General features: G+C 45.1%; 1 protein-coding gene across 4 annotated transcripts in view; it reads right to left on the bottom strand.

The window, feature by feature from the left end:
- ZMAT4 (zinc finger matrin-type 4) overlaps positions 1-17,459 on the bottom strand; it is a 2,593,958-nt gene that overhangs the window by 356,784 nt on the left and 2,219,715 nt on the right. For all 4 annotated transcript variants that reach the window (XM_069617629.1, XM_069617626.1, XM_069617628.1 and 1 more), the window contains one exon: positions 10,062-10,158. In XM_069617629.1, coding sequence (XP_069473730.1) covers positions 10,062-10,158 — 97 coding nt within the window. The remainder of the gene's footprint in view (positions 1-10,061; positions 10,159-17,459) is intronic.

The raw sequence follows: 17,459 nt of genomic DNA, 5'->3' as shown, positions 1-17,459 counted from the left end.
TCACCAGTCTGTTGTCCTACTGCTATGACTGTCACGTCTGGAATTTGGTTGTTCTGGAAGTGAAATTCTACTTGGTCAGATTTTTGTTCAACCATGTGGCAGGTGCCGTTTAAACTAACATGGTTGACACTCTGTTTTAATTTTATCGGTCGGCTAGTCTGGGTCCAGAGGAACTTGTTTACGCAATCTATTAGGGGTGACAACCTTCTCAGGAGGTCATTCCCTAGTAAACAAGGGGTGCCCTCTGGGGTCACAACTATGACCGGGTGTTTCAACTTATGTCGCCCAATTTTAATGTCCAAATCTGCCGTCCCCTCGACGGGAATTTCCTTCCCGTCAAAGTTCTGTAGTTGTCCAGGAAGAGAGGTGAGAGGAATTTGGTAATTCTCTCCCCTTCCTGCATTCAGTTCGTCAAAGGCCCTTCTGGACAGAAGGGTAGCTTGAGATCCCGTGTCCACCAGTGCCGAGATTGTACCCTGCCCCTGTACTTGTACCGGGGCATAATATCTTCCCTCCTTCTCCTCAAGGGGGCACAGATAATGCACATTTTTGGACAACTGGTGGGCTAACTTTCTGGTTTTGGACATCGATAGCGAAGAGATTTGGGCAGAATTCTGTGGAGAGTCTTGGGAATCTGAAAGAAAAAGTTGGCAACTGGAGATCAGAGCCATTGTGGGTTCCCCTGGTTCCGGTTCTGGGCTGCCCCCCCTTTTTGGAGGCAGTCCCCAGGATGGGTTTGAACCAGGGGATTTTCTTGCTGTTGGTTCTGGGATGAGATGGTGGGCGGCGGTAGCTCAGTCTCCACATCTCCCCAGTCTGGATTTGCATCCCTAGGGACCCATTTTTCTTTGGGGGGAGTTCCCCCCTCTCTGAAGGAGGAGATCCTTTTCCCAGGATCCTCTGAGGATCCCTCTCCCTCAAATTGGAAGATCTGTACCTCCTCCTCAAACTGAGTCTGTTTGGGTCTTTTGTTTCTCCTACCCCCCCTCTGCTCCTTAGGAGGCAGACTTTCAGGGGCAAGAGATTTTGTTTCCGGTTCCTGGGTTTCCAGGGGCTGTTTACAAGTGAGGAAGGAAGCTTCCTCCAAGGCTTTACACCCCCCTTCCCTTTGTGCCTCCTCCCTGGGAATCGGTGAGTTATCGGGGTGCTGCCCCCGTCATTGTTCTGGAGCACCAGGTCCAGAGTTGGGTGTGTTCTGCGCCGGCACGCCCATCTGAGGGTTCTGCTGAGCCCTCAGTATGTGACCCAGATCCCGCGCCATGTTTTGAACCTGGCGCTCTAACTGGGAAACCCGCTCAGGCTGATACGGGGCCCTGTTTTCTCCCCTGGGCTGATCCCGGGAAGGGTAGCTGTCCCTTCTTTGGTAGTACCCCTGGTTGGGAAGATTTGGGTACCCCTCCACCCTTGGCCTCCCCTCTCCCGGATTCAGTGGTCTGGGCTCAGGGAATTGGGGAAAGAAGGATGGATGGTTTTGGGGCTGAAAGTTGGGTGGATACCTGGGGAAAAAGTTCTGCCCAGGATTTGGAGAGTTTCTGCCCTCCGGTGGGAAGTTAGGAGGGAAGTTCCCTGGGTTAGGTGCTTGGCTGGATCCCCCCCCTTGGGCTGGAGGAGTCCACACATAACCCAGGATGGGTCTGTTTCCCTTGTAACGGGGACTTACATAATCAGGAGAGCGAGGGACCCCATTTGTGGGGCTGCCTCCCTGGCTCCGTGTCTGTGACTGGCCCGAGGACCTTCTGGGCCTAGCATTATTAGGTGCAGGTAGGTTTTTAGGCCCCCCCATCTCCAAATCTAAAACGGGGGTGACCTTTACCTCTGCCACCTTGGCAGCAGCAGGGGTGGTGTTGGCTTTGGGGTTTTTCTGGGCATTACTTTTGCTATCTATCGGTTTCTGCACCTCATAGATCCGGGTAGCCTGTTCAATGACCCAATCTAAGGATCTTTTCTCGTGAAAATCCCTCCCGAGCTGGGTCATAATGTATTTGGGCAAGGCATGGAAAAACGTATTTATGAACTCTCTACTATGTGTGCGCACCCTTCTTGTGGTCTGTGCAAAAGCACGCTTTAACTCCTGCACAAATTCTTGTGGGGCCTGATCCTCCCCACATTGCAAATTGTAGGCTGCCTTGCGAGCCTCTTGAGGATTTCTGTGAACAGAAAAATGTTTCAGGATGGCCGCCTTATATGTGGACCATCTTAAATGATTTTGATCCTCCAGCCCCGCAAAGAAACTGGAGTATTCCGGGGAGAATGTCCACTTTACATATTGAATACAGCTTTGGCTGTCCTTCAAATGGAAAGTCTCCATCATTTGTTCAAACAACTCTAAGTGCTCCCAAACAGAATACTTAGCGTTCTTATGGTAAGGCGTGATGACGCTCCTGATCGCCTTAATCTGCTTTAAGGGGTCCTTAAGCAAGGCCCTTTTTGCCTTATTGGCCTTTTTGGTTCGGGTAACCCTTGTCCATTCATCCTCGGACTCAGAGGCACTGCTCCCAGAGGTTCCCGTCTGATCTTCCAGGTTTTCCCGGATTCTGCGAGCCTGGGAATGGCTGGCAGAATGTGGGGACCTGGTCTCCTGTGTCCTGCGCAGTTCAGAGGAGTCTTCAGATTCCTCCTTGCTGCCAGGATTTGATGGGTACCCCCTCCACTGACCTAACTGGGCAGAGGTTTTCAGGATGCCCTTAATGGGCCTACTCTCCTGGGGTTCCCCACTGAACTGTACTGTACTTGGGTGCCCATACCCGGATGCCCACCCCTCCATTCCTGAGTGGTACTGGCCTATGAGCCCCATACTTTTAGCTGGATAGTAATCTGCCATCCCTGTGGCCCTGTGCTCATGTGCACCAGGGGACATGGGGGTGGCAGAGTCCAGGGACTGAGAGGTATGAGGGCCTCTGGTACTAGGGCTCCTGAGGTTATGCTCCGGAGTTTCCATTTCCCAGTGAACCTCATCTCTATCCGCCCCTGCTCCCTGTTGCAATGCAAGAGCCTGCATTTGTGCCTTCAGTTCCTCTGTTAAGGCCTTACTCGACTCTATCAGTTTCTCCTGCATCGCTACCTGTTGCTGGAGCCTATCATTGTGTTGACAGAGGGCCTCATTCTCCCTCTGTGCTTCCTGGTTGGTCCTGGAGAACTGGGCCAGTCTTTGCTGCAGGAGGTTTACCTCCTGGGCAATGTCCCTATTGGCCTGCTCCTTTCTTGCTAGAGCATCCTCCACCCTCCTGGTGTGCTCTAACAAGTTCTGGTGTTCTTTTTGGAGGTCACCCAGTCCCTGGTGGGCCAGGTGATTTTCTTCCATTTTCCTTTTTAAATGGCAGACTTCCTGGCCTAAGGCGTCTCTTTCCTGACTAAGAGCCTGCATTTGTGCCGCCAGGTCGTCCCTCTGCCTTTGAAAGGCACCAGCTTTCTGGCGTTCTTCATCAAACTCTGCCTGGGTATCCAGGTCTTTCAAGATCAGCTTGTTGCTCTCTACCTTCACTCTATCTAGATGACTTTGCAGGGTGGCTACCTGCTCCGTGCATGCCCTGTTAAAGTCTAATTGTTGCTCCAGCTTTTTCTGGCTCTGCAGTAAGGAGTCCAAACTGTCTTGGTGCTCCTTCTGCAGGGCCAGAAATCTAGTATCCTGTTCTACCTTTTCCTGTTGCAGCACATCCATATCCTTCTTTATTTTAATGATGTGCTGCCTACTATCATCTTCTGACTCCTGGCTCCTCTGCAGCCTCTGCTCAGAAGAGACCAGGTCAGATTGGGCCTTCTCTAACACCATCTGTTGCCTATTTGCCAGATTTTGGCTTTCAGCACATCTATCCTGCATGTCTCCCACGTATAGGTACAGGTATGCTGCTATCCTGGCAATCTTATTGTGTTCCTCTTTGGCTTTAGGAGCCATATATAGTTCACTCAGGGCCACATGTAAGGGACCCTGATCTCTATATATATCTGACCCTGTTTCAGTGACCTGTTGTGTGATGGCCTGCAACCACGCATCCTGGCCCTGTTCGGTCCATTCACCTCTCACAAATAGCTTATGCAAGAGGTGCTCTCTGGCTATTTTCATATCTACCAAGGTCGTCATTCTAGAGATTGGTCTCTGTCCTGACTTACAGAAGTTAGTATTTTATTTTTGCAGAACAGAACTTTTCTTGGAGTGTCCCTTTTGAGGAATGCTTCACAGCGTAATGCAGCGTGGTGATCCGACCGGATGTATGTATCCCGTCAGTTAGCACACTGTATTAAGCTGCACAAGTGGTATTCTAACCCAAACGTCCCGGACGAGCCCCCAATTTGTAAGAGGATTCAATTCAACACTACAGCTAAGTCAACGCCTAGTCTATAATACTGAATGAAAACCCTTATTGATATATCTTTATGTCCAGTTCATGCGTTCTGGATGAATACCCCTATATAACACCCCTCTCTTGGAATCCCCCTGACCCCACTGAGCCAAGAAGTAGTTCTGTTTTGCAAGTTTAAAAGGTTTATTTGATAATTTAAAATATATATATATCACACTTTATAATAAATTAATAATTGAATAGCACACTTAATCTGATATGATAAAGATCAACAACGGAGAATCTGGCACTAGCACACTTCTTATAATCACTAATGAGTTGACATGAAATGGATAAGGTAGCACACTGGTAAATAGGAACAAAAGTATAATGTGGTAGAGGATGCTTTATGTAAGCTCAGGTGGATGCAATATTCAATGAATGCAGTACAGAAAATACTCAATATGATTTCAACCAAACAATGTAATCACTTTTCTCTGGCAATCCCCTCCCCCCCCTTGATGCAAGGCAAGGAAATGGAAGGAAAACACACAGTTCTCAGAAATGCAATCAATGTAAATCAGTTCACCCCAGCAAGCTTACACTACAGAAAACAGATAGGAGTTTTGAAAACACAGGCAAAATGCTTTGATATGTGCTAGCAATGGATGAGAAATATGCTGGAAATGCTTTTAATTCCCTTTCAGAGGTTCATGGTGAGTGGTATCTAGTTAATATTAGTCCAGGCTCACACTAGCAATGATGCAGGGATAGTTAGCAGGTTAAACGAATTTCTGGCAAATGGAAGGCAAGCAGCAGCAGTTTTTACATGTGAAGAAATTTGCAAATCGCGGTAAAATTCGCGGATGCGCCGAGCGCTATTACAGAGGAACCACAAGGACTATCACTATCGTTTTGGGGTCCTAGGAAAGCCTAGGATCTCATCTTCCAAATGAAAGTTACTGCAAGTCTCTAGCACAAACGGTTGCGAAGATATGAGCGATTAAATAAAGGTCGTTTTTCAGATTTGAAATTTTAAAGTTCAAAAAGACACGTGCAGCTTGCAACTAGAAAATGACAAGTGACAGCTTTGCAAATGAATGACAGGTGACAGATTTGGATCTATCAGGCAGTTCTACTTAGGTTAAATAGATTGAATTAGATGAATTTAAACTAAGAGATTGGTTCTACACAGTTCTGCTGGGTACTCACACTATATTCTTGAGTGAAATGGGCCACGCCACGGATCTGGTCAGATTTTAGACTCTGGTCTGGTCTGGTCTGGCCTCTGCACTTCACAGTGATCTGGGTCAGCTCTCTCTGCTGGTCTGGGTCTCTCTGGGTACAGCACTGCTTTCTCTCTGGTCTGGTCTCTTAGTTCTGGATAGATTGAAGTCTCTAGTTTGGCTTTCTGGAGGTTGATGGAGGTAAGTATGGATTTTTCCGGCAGAGCTTCCAGCGGCAGATGGATTTGAAAGTCCCTATCTGTCCTGTCTGTCTGCTTTTATGTGTTTAGAATGTGGGTGTGTTCTAGCATCACTGACCCTACCTCTCTCTCAGCTTCTAATTGGTCAAACTTCCATTTATCATTTGATTGGGGAATGAACTGTGAGTCAGAGGGATGTCATTTTATGGCTTGCAGATAGGACACTCCTCTGTCAGATTGCACACATTCTATATTTGATAATAAAAGACATATTTCACAGTTACACAGTTGCTTGAAATTACATATACATGGTGTGGCTGAATTTAGCCATGTCTCTGTCCAAATCTGCTGTTTCTAAGAGCTTGCATTCAGAAATGGCACATAATTGACTTTTTAACTGATTTTTCAATTTCTGACATTGACCCAACTTTACATACATGTGCGCAGGGAGTATGGACATTAACTGATGAAGTTTCAGACTTTTAACATGCATACATTTAGAGTAATATCCACTTTTCCGCTAACACCCCCCTGAACATACCACCGGTTCTAAAAACCTCTTAAACTGTGGGCAGAAAAATCACAAGAATTATGGTATCATTTATAAAATTTTCACATGTCCGCTCTATGAGTTATTCATCTTTTTAAAGTTATGTTCTGGCTCCAAAGGGGTGTGGTTTCCTCTCAGCACAAGGTAGGAATACTGGTTTATCCAGTTCTGCCAAGCCAGCTTGCTCTCACAGGCAGTGCTCCTCCCCTTTCCTCAGGAGGAAGCCACTTTTTACGACCATTTACGACTCCTGCCAATAAAACCTTTGCCTGAGCCAGGACAGGGCTTTGTTCACTTTCCTGCAGAGCACAGGTAATTCAATTATCAGATAGATGGCATATCCTTAGTGTGAGCAGCAAAAGGGCAGCTAGGCCTGGGAACACAGCTGTGACTCAAGTTTCACTCCTGATGGGGGTAGTTGCCAGGCAGAATTCAGTTCCTTAAGCCAGGTTACAGATAAAATGTCACTTTTTATTTCCCAGTTTAAGTCAAGACAATTTTCTTTACATATGCAGCTAGAATGCTGATTCTAAGTTCAAAACTATGACATTTAAACAATTGCAACCTATGTGACACTCAAAGTAGGTCACTCATTTAATCTAAACATTTTCGATTTTAGTGTCTTTAAATCCAGTGCAACTTAAACTGCTGACTCCATAGCAGTTTTGTTATAAGCACTGTTTTGGGCTCTTCATTTCCCAGATTTTGTAAGCACACAAAACCTCATTCTGCCAAATGTCTGCTGGTGTTCAGTGAATATTTTGCACATGTTGCAATGTTTAAAATAGACACTTTGGCTTGCCTTCAGAGGAACACAGGGTGGTTTTAAAACGCCGGCTTTTGGATAGTGGTGAGTACTGGTACTGCACCCATTTTTGGGATTTAAGAATGAATTCCCCACAATTCTAGGTTGCATTTGGCAATCAGCATTGCCATTCCCAATGGTTTCAGACTACTGTGCGGGTAGTCCAATGGTGGTTTTAGGCAGTGTCCTTCTGTGCCCATAACATCGGCAAAAATGGGTGGCAGCCTATTCTTCCTGCATTTCCCTGTGCATTTTCTGGGAAGCTCTGGCCATCATGATGTTTTCATGTCAGTACTGCACAGTTTTGAGGTAGGGCTCGGATGCATGGGTAAATACATCCCACAGTGTCCATACAAACACGGTTATGCGTATGGGTGAGTGAGTGTGTTTGTGTTTTTGCTATTGGATTTGCTTGTGTGTTTGATGATATAAGCATGTGTCTCCATGTAGAAATGTACTAATTTATATATTTATGGATGGTCTCATGGTTTTCTGGTCTATATTTATTCAATGGTTTGAGAGACAGATTTACTCTGATAATCAGTCTGCAAAAAACTCTATCGGCCGCATGTACAAAAGTGATTTTCCCCAATTGTATAACACTTTGTAAATCTGGCCCCATGTAGTTTATTTATTTACTGTGCTTCTTTTTCGTGCAGACTATGGGCTTGATTTAGGTAGAATGTGTGCTGAGGGAGCCCTTGCACATTAGTACCATGGAGTGAGAGAGCTGTATACCAGATTATTGAGATTGGAGAGCAAATCCTCTGGCGGAGGGCCATGTTCTTATTAAGCACTTGCCTTTCTACTTCTCCCGCGTCCAAGATCAACCCCATGGCCTAATCCCTTGCCCCTCCACTTGTCTCACTTACCATATCTTCCCTGCCCCCGCCGCACTTCCCCTAATCTTCTATGTTGTTCTTTCAACTTTAATAGCATTTACAACAGATTCAAGACCCCATTCTACAGCAAGTCTCTCCTGTCGATGTAAATGGAGAAGGGGCACTGCATTATCCCGTTGTCATTTTCACTTGGCCATCTTAAATGCAGTTTTCTTTTTATAAGACACATGGCTTGCACTCTGCACACAAGCAGTTAATTTTGACATAGAAAAAGAGCAGTAGCACCCCAAGTAATACCTGACAGGGTAAGCTGTTCTGCCTGGTCTCCCTCCCATTGTTTACACCGAAGCATGTTACCCTGGCCTGCAGGCTGTTACCACCCTGTACTCCTGAGTATGGCATGGCTTGATGCATTGACTTATTCTTGCAGTTGTTTGTAAGCAGTATTGGTCTTTGTAACAGTGGTGAATGCCCTCTGCTAATCCATGTCACTGTGCTAAATGCATTGTTTGTGGGGATTTCTTATACGAAAAAAATGCTTTTGGGTGGCATATTTCCTTTATGGGAAACAGAATCCAACGCAGAATAGCTGTTCAGAAAAAAAGAGAGAAGAGCTCTGCCGAGAACCTCAAATGCTCTTTTCCATATGGCCGCTTAATCGATAAAGGCGGCACGACAGGAGCAAGGAACATATCGTGCATCAAGTATGTGTATTTAATGCAATTGAAAGGACACTCAGGAGTGAAAAACAGATGGAAGAGGCATGTGGCGGTTGAGTGATGGGATCTGCGTGAAATGACCGAATGCAAAAGTCCGACTACCAAAAGTCTGAATTATTTCTTTCATTTTTTCATTTTTACGCAAATATATATGTGGGAGGAGACCCCCCAGCACCCCCCACCTTATCCCTATATATTTATGTTAACTTTACCCCCCCACATATATATCTGCAGAAAAATGGGGGTAAGACTTTTGGGGGGTCAGACTTTTTGCATTAGGTAATTTCGTACAATACCGAGTGATGGGGTCCCAATGAACGAGCAGCAGTCATCTTCCAGTTCTATGCCATATCATCAACACCCGTTTTTTCGACGGGTATTTTTCCAAACAATATTTACTGAAAAAACTCATCAAAATGTTTTTTTTTTTTTGTTATTCATGGGGGGTTTCCCCACCCAAGTCCCTCCTCCTCCACCTATTTTATCTGTTCCCGATCCCCCAACCACTTATATGCCCTTTCCGACCCCCCCAAAAAGAAATTGGATGTGTTTTTTCGGCAAAAACTATTCGAAAAACACCCGTCGATGATAGGACAACGTAACCCGCTTCCTCATATTGCGGGCATGAAACAGTAGATTCAGCCTGCGATCTAAGCAACTTGATTTTGCCCCCCTCCCACCAATCTTCTCCCCATCCTCGGCTGCTAATGTGTAACAGTCCTCCTGTTTTCTAGACTGACAGACAAATAGTGAACTGTGGGACGTCCACAATGTCCATCGAAGCCTGTTGCTAGCGAGATCCTGGATTCTGCATCAGTGCAGCATTTGTCCACAGGATTATTCACATAAGGAAACAGGTGTATGTCCCTAAAACACTCAAACAGTTTCTGACGTCTCCTAACTGTTATTATCAAAGTTTTATTTTGTTTGAATGTGAATTTGGAAGAATAAAAAAACAAACAGAACAATTCACAGCCAAGGCAATAATCACCAAGTTAATCGGATATACTGTCTAACATATGAGCCTCAACAAAAACCGAGTGTTTTTTTGCACAGCTCACATTGTAATGGAATAAGAGGAGAGTCCCATTAATTGGCAACATTCTACAATTTACACCGATTGCATTTAGTGTTTGAAACATGACAATTTCATAAAACACAAAAGGCATATTTTGCTTCCAGTTTGACAGCTTAATGTGTTTATAAAGGATGGCAATATTGCATTTTCTCTGAACACATAATTCTGCATTGATGCACTGACATTGTAATTTGCCATCCTGCTGAGCCATGGATGGTTGCGCTCTGTGTGCTCCCAAGATCAAAACAAACAGTTCCTGGGCAACCTCCTTTTCAGCTTTCATAGCACAATGTAGTTTGCATAGACAAAAACAAGACCGCTGGCGGCGGCAGCCAAAACACAACACAGCACAAGCCATACTTACTTTGCTTGGTGTTTGGAACCCTGCAGGTGTGCGTGATACTGCTCTACCGAGTTTAGGGTAACGGTGCACACGGCACACGTATAGCTGCGTTTAAGAGCTGTGAAAAGAGGAAAACAACAACACAGGATCTTAGTAGAATCTGGAAAACTACACTGCAAAACAAGAACAGACAAAAAGACCAAAGAAAATCCAATAAAACGCACTTAAATGGAATTTCGTTGGTAATCGGTCCAATTGAAGTCAAAAAGGAGTTGGTCTATTCATTTTTGAAATAGTTGAGATTCTATGTAAAAAGGATTTAGCATTTATTTTTTATTTTTCTTTTGTAGGAGCGGACACAGCCCGGGGGTCATCTAGGCGCAGTTACAGACACATTAGGTACATTTGCATAAAATGAATTGAAGAGATGGATCTTTAGGCGCTTTGGTTTGATAGTTATCTGCCATTTGCCCTTATTAATATCATAAGAAAAACTGGCGAATATGACCTATAGGTATGTTTCTTGACATGCCTTTCCAATCCATCAACAATACATGACTAGGCCACAACATGAACAAGACTATGGGCCTGATTTACAAAAGCATTTTCCAATAGCATAATCCCATAGGAAATCTTTTAGTAAATCAGGCCCAAAAACTGTCTGAAAAGTTGCAGTACTGCAAATCAAACATTGTGCCTATTACATATAAAGGATGTTATTTGGAATGGAGGTCCTTACTGCCCAACTTTACTTGCTGACGCACCTGCCATCAACATTTCTAATATCGCCTCACATGGAATGGACTCTTTTCTGTGATTCAAGGCCCTTTGTCAAAGCAAGCAGCCCTTGGCACATTTATTTATGTTGTTCTCCATCGCTGATGGGCCCAAAGACAAACTAAGTGCACCTCTCCCATCCCTTCCCAGTGTGGCTCTAGACACAAACTTTACTGTGCATGTGCAGGATTTTCGCTGTACCCAACTTGTCACATGATCCACTTTAATGCAGAACTCACTGAATGCCATCCACATGAATGGCATAACACCTAGGTGGTTCACAGACTATACACTCCCCACCCTACCTTAGACTCGGTGATCTGCTCCCTGCTGTCTCCTCCCCTGGTTGCTTGTAGATCCCCTCCTGCCAATTGCCCATACCCGCCCCCCGGACCCCAGTAGCTGTCCCCTCCCTTTTACTCTGCTTCCTTCACTGGATTCTTCCCCCTCAATAAATATAATAATAATAATAATAATAATAATAATAATATGATAGCCAGATTACAGGGTGTTGTATGGTGACAAAGCACCCTTTTCCTAAGCTATTTACACTTGGGCAGGCTTCATGATCATAGCGTTCTTATGGTGTAGTTTCAGCACTCAACTTGTGAAAGAAAACAAGCTGAGTGCAACGCTCTCTTTCATGTGTATGCTATGGCCTAAGAGGCCAAGGCACAGTCCACATTAAAATGTGATACTAATAACCTGATTAGTTGCAGAAAGGTATTTCAATTTTGCACAAAAGGATACATGAATAGAGACTAGAATCAGGGACCCCTCAAGATCAAGGCTTTGGAAGCATAGGAGATCTGTCAGCAAGTATTCCATCAATCCATCAAGTGTTCAGGTTCAGATACCACCCTCCACCCCCTCACAGATGACCAGTGGCATTTACTTGGTGGAGAAATCAACCTCACAACGTTGGTAGCGCCATCCAGCTGAATTGCTAGTTTTTTGTTGTTTGATTTATTTAGGATTAAACATCACATAGAACCATTTGGCAGATATATGGAAAAGCATACTGCTGTATTATCAGTGTAGTGAGATTAGCAGGAGCAGTATTTTAATTATAAAGTAAATAAGATGCAACATTCCACATTCTGCAACTTATCAAATTGTGCTAGACTTCATAACTGTACTCAACAGGGAACTCTAATAAAGAACACATTTTTGCACAGTATAGTGGTTTGCTGTGCTGACGCGTAACTATAGTTTTATAGACTCGTGAACAAAGCATCTGTAGTTCAGAGGTTTGAGCACTCTACTTAACAAAGGGAGTGGCTTCGGGATTCATCAAGTTCAATGTTGTTATTTTTTGTTTTTTTTTGTTTTCCCCTTCGTATCCATTTGTCCAAATGCTATTGTATTGCTGATTAGTGCTTCCCACTGATATGACGTCATGCCTTAACCTCTCAAGCTCTTGTAGAGTTCACAGTGCAGGGTTGGGCATCTGAAAAGGTGTTAATTAATACGTTTTCAGATGGGCATGTTTGTTTATACGGGATGCAAAAGTCCGTTGCCCCTGACTATTCAGGCACTGACTATGATGGCTGTACACAACCTTTTAGTCTATAAAATAACTAAACTACAGACTTGTCAACACCTTGTAACCTTTTCCTCCTCCTGCCCCATACAGCTAGAAGTGCGCTATGTTAACACTGTATACTCCACGTTTCTGTTACTGAGCCATGCCTATGATCATTGGACCACAGATGCAATTCATGAACGCTTGGAACTTCCCTAGCTTCCCTTGTGCAAACTCCCACCCACTATCATACTAAGAGGAAAAACACACACCATAGAGATGAGTGTGTACTGTAGAGTGGTTTATGGAAAGTTGTAGGAGGGAGAGCACTTACTGTACTGTGCATCTTAAATGTGTATAGGAACACCACAGTATCCTGCCCTTTATTGTTCTGTACTTTTAGGTGTCTGTCAGATCATTGATTACATGTCTCATTCCATGCTCAGTGATTTGCTGTTTGGAAATGGCTGACTGCGACTTGATTCAGGCATTAAAGCTGTCTTGATGAATTAAGGAGGGGGGACAACTTTATGTTGGTTAGGTGCTTTCTATGCACAGTACATCTATGGTGTTATGTAGGGAGAGTTGATGAGCCCTGCTGCACCGAGGAGGAGATGCAATGGAGCTCTAACCATTCTTTGTCTACAGTGCAACACAGTAATGGCGGGATTTTGTTATGTTTGAGGCAGTCGTTTTCGATCACTGATGGGGAATAAGAAGTCTTTAGAGATGTGCTCTTAACTGATAAAACATCCATTGCTAGAACAGCTTCATAATATTGCGAGAGAGGGAACCTGTCTAAGAAGTCCATGCTCTGGAGACATCTGAAAGCATGGCTCAGCCATGCTCGATAGTCATCTTTGATGGAATCATGGATACAACCTTCTGCAAGGAGAACATTATGTGTGGGGCTTTGGTCTCGCAAGTGACAATGTAATACATCCAGGGCACCCAACAACTCAGAATAATTGTGGACAATAATCCAAAACATTCCTCAGTTGTGGGATTTATGGAGAGTCAATAGTCTTTAATCCAATAGAAAAGGTTTGGATACAGCTCAATGGCTGAACAAGGCAGAGCTACTGTGTTGCTTCAAACATTTGTTGCAAGTGGTACATTCACAAGATGTTTGCTGTAGAATAATTGACCATGTTAAGCAAGACCTACCAGTTATCATTAGGGCAGAGACACATATTCAGTCCTGTGTTGAACAACATAACTTGTATCCATGTATTTGCAAATGAATAGGGCATACTAAATAAAACATAATGAGTCAATCATTGGACAGGATCAATCTCCTAGGGAATGAAGGCCATGCAAAGCTTTACTCGGCTGATGACTCTAGGAAGCTTTCATGGGTAGTACAACCAAGAGTTGAGGTCTCATAGGGGTTGTCCAGTCAATTGGGGTGACAGAGAATCCAGTTTAGGATGGGGAAAGGGATGAGATTCAACTATAGGGCCCAATAAAAATGACACACCACCACACTCATAGGTTTATTGTGGTTAATTATTATGAATGGAGCAGCAGAGCAGCATCACAACAGATGAAAAGGGTATTGACTGCATAGAGCAGACAATTTTGATATCTGGATTGACCCCCCCCCCCCAATGTTATATTCAGTAACATTGGGCCCTGAAATCTCTTCACTGTCTCCCTGTGGCTGCAAGGATCAATTTCAAGACTCTCTGTATCGTCCATAAGGCTTTCTGGGGCCTGGGACCACTCTACCTCCAATTTTCTCTTCCGAAACATCTTCCTTCTCGAGCTCTCCACTCAGCCACCTCCAATTCTCTGAGGGTCAGATCCTTCTCTAAGCAGAGAACAGGGGGCAGATGTATCTCCTCAGCTGGGGCCTTCTTCGGGAACAGCCTCACTGCCTCTCTCAAACTTGATCAGAACCACCTCTGGGTTCAGAAGCAACTCACTGGTCAACTGGTCACTCTCTGAACTCAGAGCCATGCTCCTCCATGTCCAGTTGCCCTTGCACTGCCTCCAGGCTTCCCAGCACTTAAGGGTCTGTATCTGCAACCCTAGAGTCCCCTTTCTCTGCACTTATGAGCCACCTGCTGGCTGCACTTGCGAGTTAACTGCACTTCCCCCTTCCCCTCCCCCCAGCACTTCCCCCCTTCCCTCTTCCAGGCACTTGCGTGAACGGCATGACACAAGGCCTAGTAACATTTTGTCCTCCCTTTGTTTCCCTCTCCTTGTCTTGTTGCGCTTAGAAGCACTTGTGTACAGGTGCATTATAAAAGCCACATCATATCATATCATACCATATAATTGTCGGAAGTGAGTGGAGCACAAAGTAATTCTGTCTGAAAAAAAATATTTGCAACAAAAGAAAATAATAATATAAATATTAAAAATGTTAAGGAATAAAAAACATTGAGTTTGATTCACAAAAATGTTTTCAATGGGACTTTACCCTGTTAAATTGTTTGGTAAATCAGGCCCTGTGAGGAAGTGACAGTGAAAACCGAGGGAGTACAGTCTGCGGCACGCAGGGAAGGAAGAAGTTAATTGAGTGCGCAAGACAGTTACGAGAATGAAGGTCTGTCAGGTGTGAGCCCAGGTGCGGAGAGAGGCAGAGTTGGATTAATATGTTTTGTTCTGTCTTTTTTCAAAAGGAGGAAGAGACCTGCTAAGAGGGAGCGAACATGCCTTGAGGGACGGAGGAGGTTGCAGGTAGCGGTGCGGAAGAGGCGTTCGTTTGGGCTTATTAGCCAGCCCGGGGAAACGGTACCGGAGGACCAACGTGAGCGGACGCAGCAGCGGAATGGAGTGATGGATGAACAAGTTAATGAAGCCATGCAGAATGCCGTCAACGAGGGAGCAGGTGAGCCTGGTGAAGATTGCAGGCGACATTGGGGAGAAAGGGAGAAAGTGCCATGTAGAACACCGCCAATGAGGAAGTAGGTGAGCCTATGGAAGATTATAAGGGATGTTGGGGAGAAAGGTGGAAAGTGCATTGCAGAACGCAACGCTGCCGCTGAGGGAGCAGATGAACCTGCAGAAGAGAAAGGGGTGTGTGGTCCTGAGAAGAGGTGAACCCTTAAGTGGAACGCTGCCACCGTGGGATGGGTTCATAACTGGGACAGTCGGTATCAGGACTTTCCAAGTAGGGGACTAACATCGGAACCTGGGACAGCGGGTAGGGGTGAGGTAATCACTGCTCGGCTGCCAGAGTGTTGGACTACTTATAAGCAACAATTAAGAAATAAATAAAGAACCACATGCAAATACCCTTTAGTCGTGACCCCATTGATTCTGAAGTTAGTTATTGAATGCCCTTTGCCTCCCACAGTGGAGTAGAGACCAGTGACAGCGGCAAGTTTATTCACACAATGCATTTCATGGTATGCTATTTGAACAATACAACTGTAATCACATCGGGCCACTCTCCCATATCCAGTTCACTTTGGACGAACAGTCATTATAGAGAGGGGGTATGGTGCAGTTGGGTGGGGCTATGGCTGTACTTCTTCTTAAAATGGTATTTATGTGGCATGTGTGAAAAATGGGCAGCAGGGAGGTGGTGATATCATGTCACTTTGTGCCCATTTTCAACTTATTTTATTTCCAACATGTCTGACAGAGAGGGAAAATCACACAGAGATTTCAACAATTTATGTTGTGTTGTATTTACAAATTGATCAGTGGAGTGCAGTGAGATGATGGTGAAAAGTGTGGAAATGAAAAAGTGGGAGGCATGCTGCACTTAAATTTGAGGGTGGAGGGGTGGACGGCAGGAAAGGCTGGGGAAGGAGTCCTTTGTGGGGTGTCTAGGGGAGGAGGGTGAACAAATGATGACAGTGAAAGGTCTGTGTGTGAAAACAGTAGTGGATATTTGCTGGTGATGGAGGTGGTCATCGTATCACCTGTTTTAGCCTCAACCAGTGCCCATTTCATTTATACTTGTCACTTGAACTCTGCCGTTCATAATGCTATTTTTTGACAATGGGCCTCATTACAATAGTGGTGGCCACGGTATGAACTGTGCCGGCAAGGCACCGTTCATACCGGGCCGCCACATTACGAGTTCTGCTTGCGGGTTCCTGACAGCCCGCCTTCACGTTATGAATGGTGCCAGTGCAACCATGCTCCTGACACCCATTGTGTCCTATCGGGAAGAACAGGAATCGGGAGCCGGGCATTACCACCTCCCAAGAATGGGCAATTACCGGCCCATTTATCTCATAATGGGCCGGTTATTGCCCAATCGCGGGAGGTGGTGCCGGTAGCGAGCATGGCGGTAGCTGTGCCTGCCATACAGGCACAGCTACCGCCATGCTCGTGATGAGGCCCAATTTTTCTTAAAAGGCACACTTTTTTTGGGAAGTTCCAATACTACCACTGGATAGGCAGTCTTTTGAAGATTCTACCTCCATGGATGCCAGCCATGTTCGGAGTGGCAGATCATTATAAATTCCCCCCCTTCGCCCCGGATGACCGTAAATCCCTCCCCGTCCCTCTGGGCCCCTCTCCCACTGTTCAGATTCAATCTAGGTAGGCCCCAACTGTCGAAACCAGCCAATAGCATTGGAACTAGGAACAGATATCGAAGGCTAACACTATCTGATATAATGCAGCTATGGCTATGCAATTCCAGTCTAGCAGCTAGCTTAGAAGTCCACACTGAAACCACTGGCGTACCTCAACACCTCTGCCATTAGTATACAGCGACAACCTACAAAAGAAATTTCGTTCTAGTTGGTCACACATCGAGTCTCCAGCACTAGCACTCTATCCTAAAACACCAACAGCACCCGCACATGTTCCTGACCTCCGGGCTGCTTACTGGAGCCTAGCCAGCCCACCTAAGTCCTCACCTGCCAAAATGCACACACCCATCTTAAAATATAACTCTCCGAAGGCATTCCAGCCACAAAGCGCATTAAGGCCACACATATGGGAAAAGCGTGCTACATAAATGACGAATACAATACAATACGAGATACTGTGCATCTATGAACAAGAAGCTGGGATGTGGGGGCTCGTTGCAGGTGACAGGCTTGTTTTACTGTCCCAATGTAGATAACGTGTTGGTGCTAAAGAAATAAAACATACTGCAACATTAATTATATTGACCCATGGTAATAGGAAAAATACACAAA

The sequence above is a fragment of the Ambystoma mexicanum genome, chromosome 10 (genome assembly GCF_040938575.1).
Source record: "Ambystoma mexicanum isolate Mex_15411 chromosome 10, UKY_AmexF1_1, whole genome shotgun sequence".
In the NCBI taxonomy this organism is placed as follows: Eukaryota; Metazoa; Chordata; class Amphibia; order Caudata; family Ambystomatidae; genus Ambystoma; species Ambystoma mexicanum.
The sequence above is the reverse complement of the archived record's forward strand: the minus strand, read 5'-3'. Positions and strand labels throughout refer to the sequence as shown.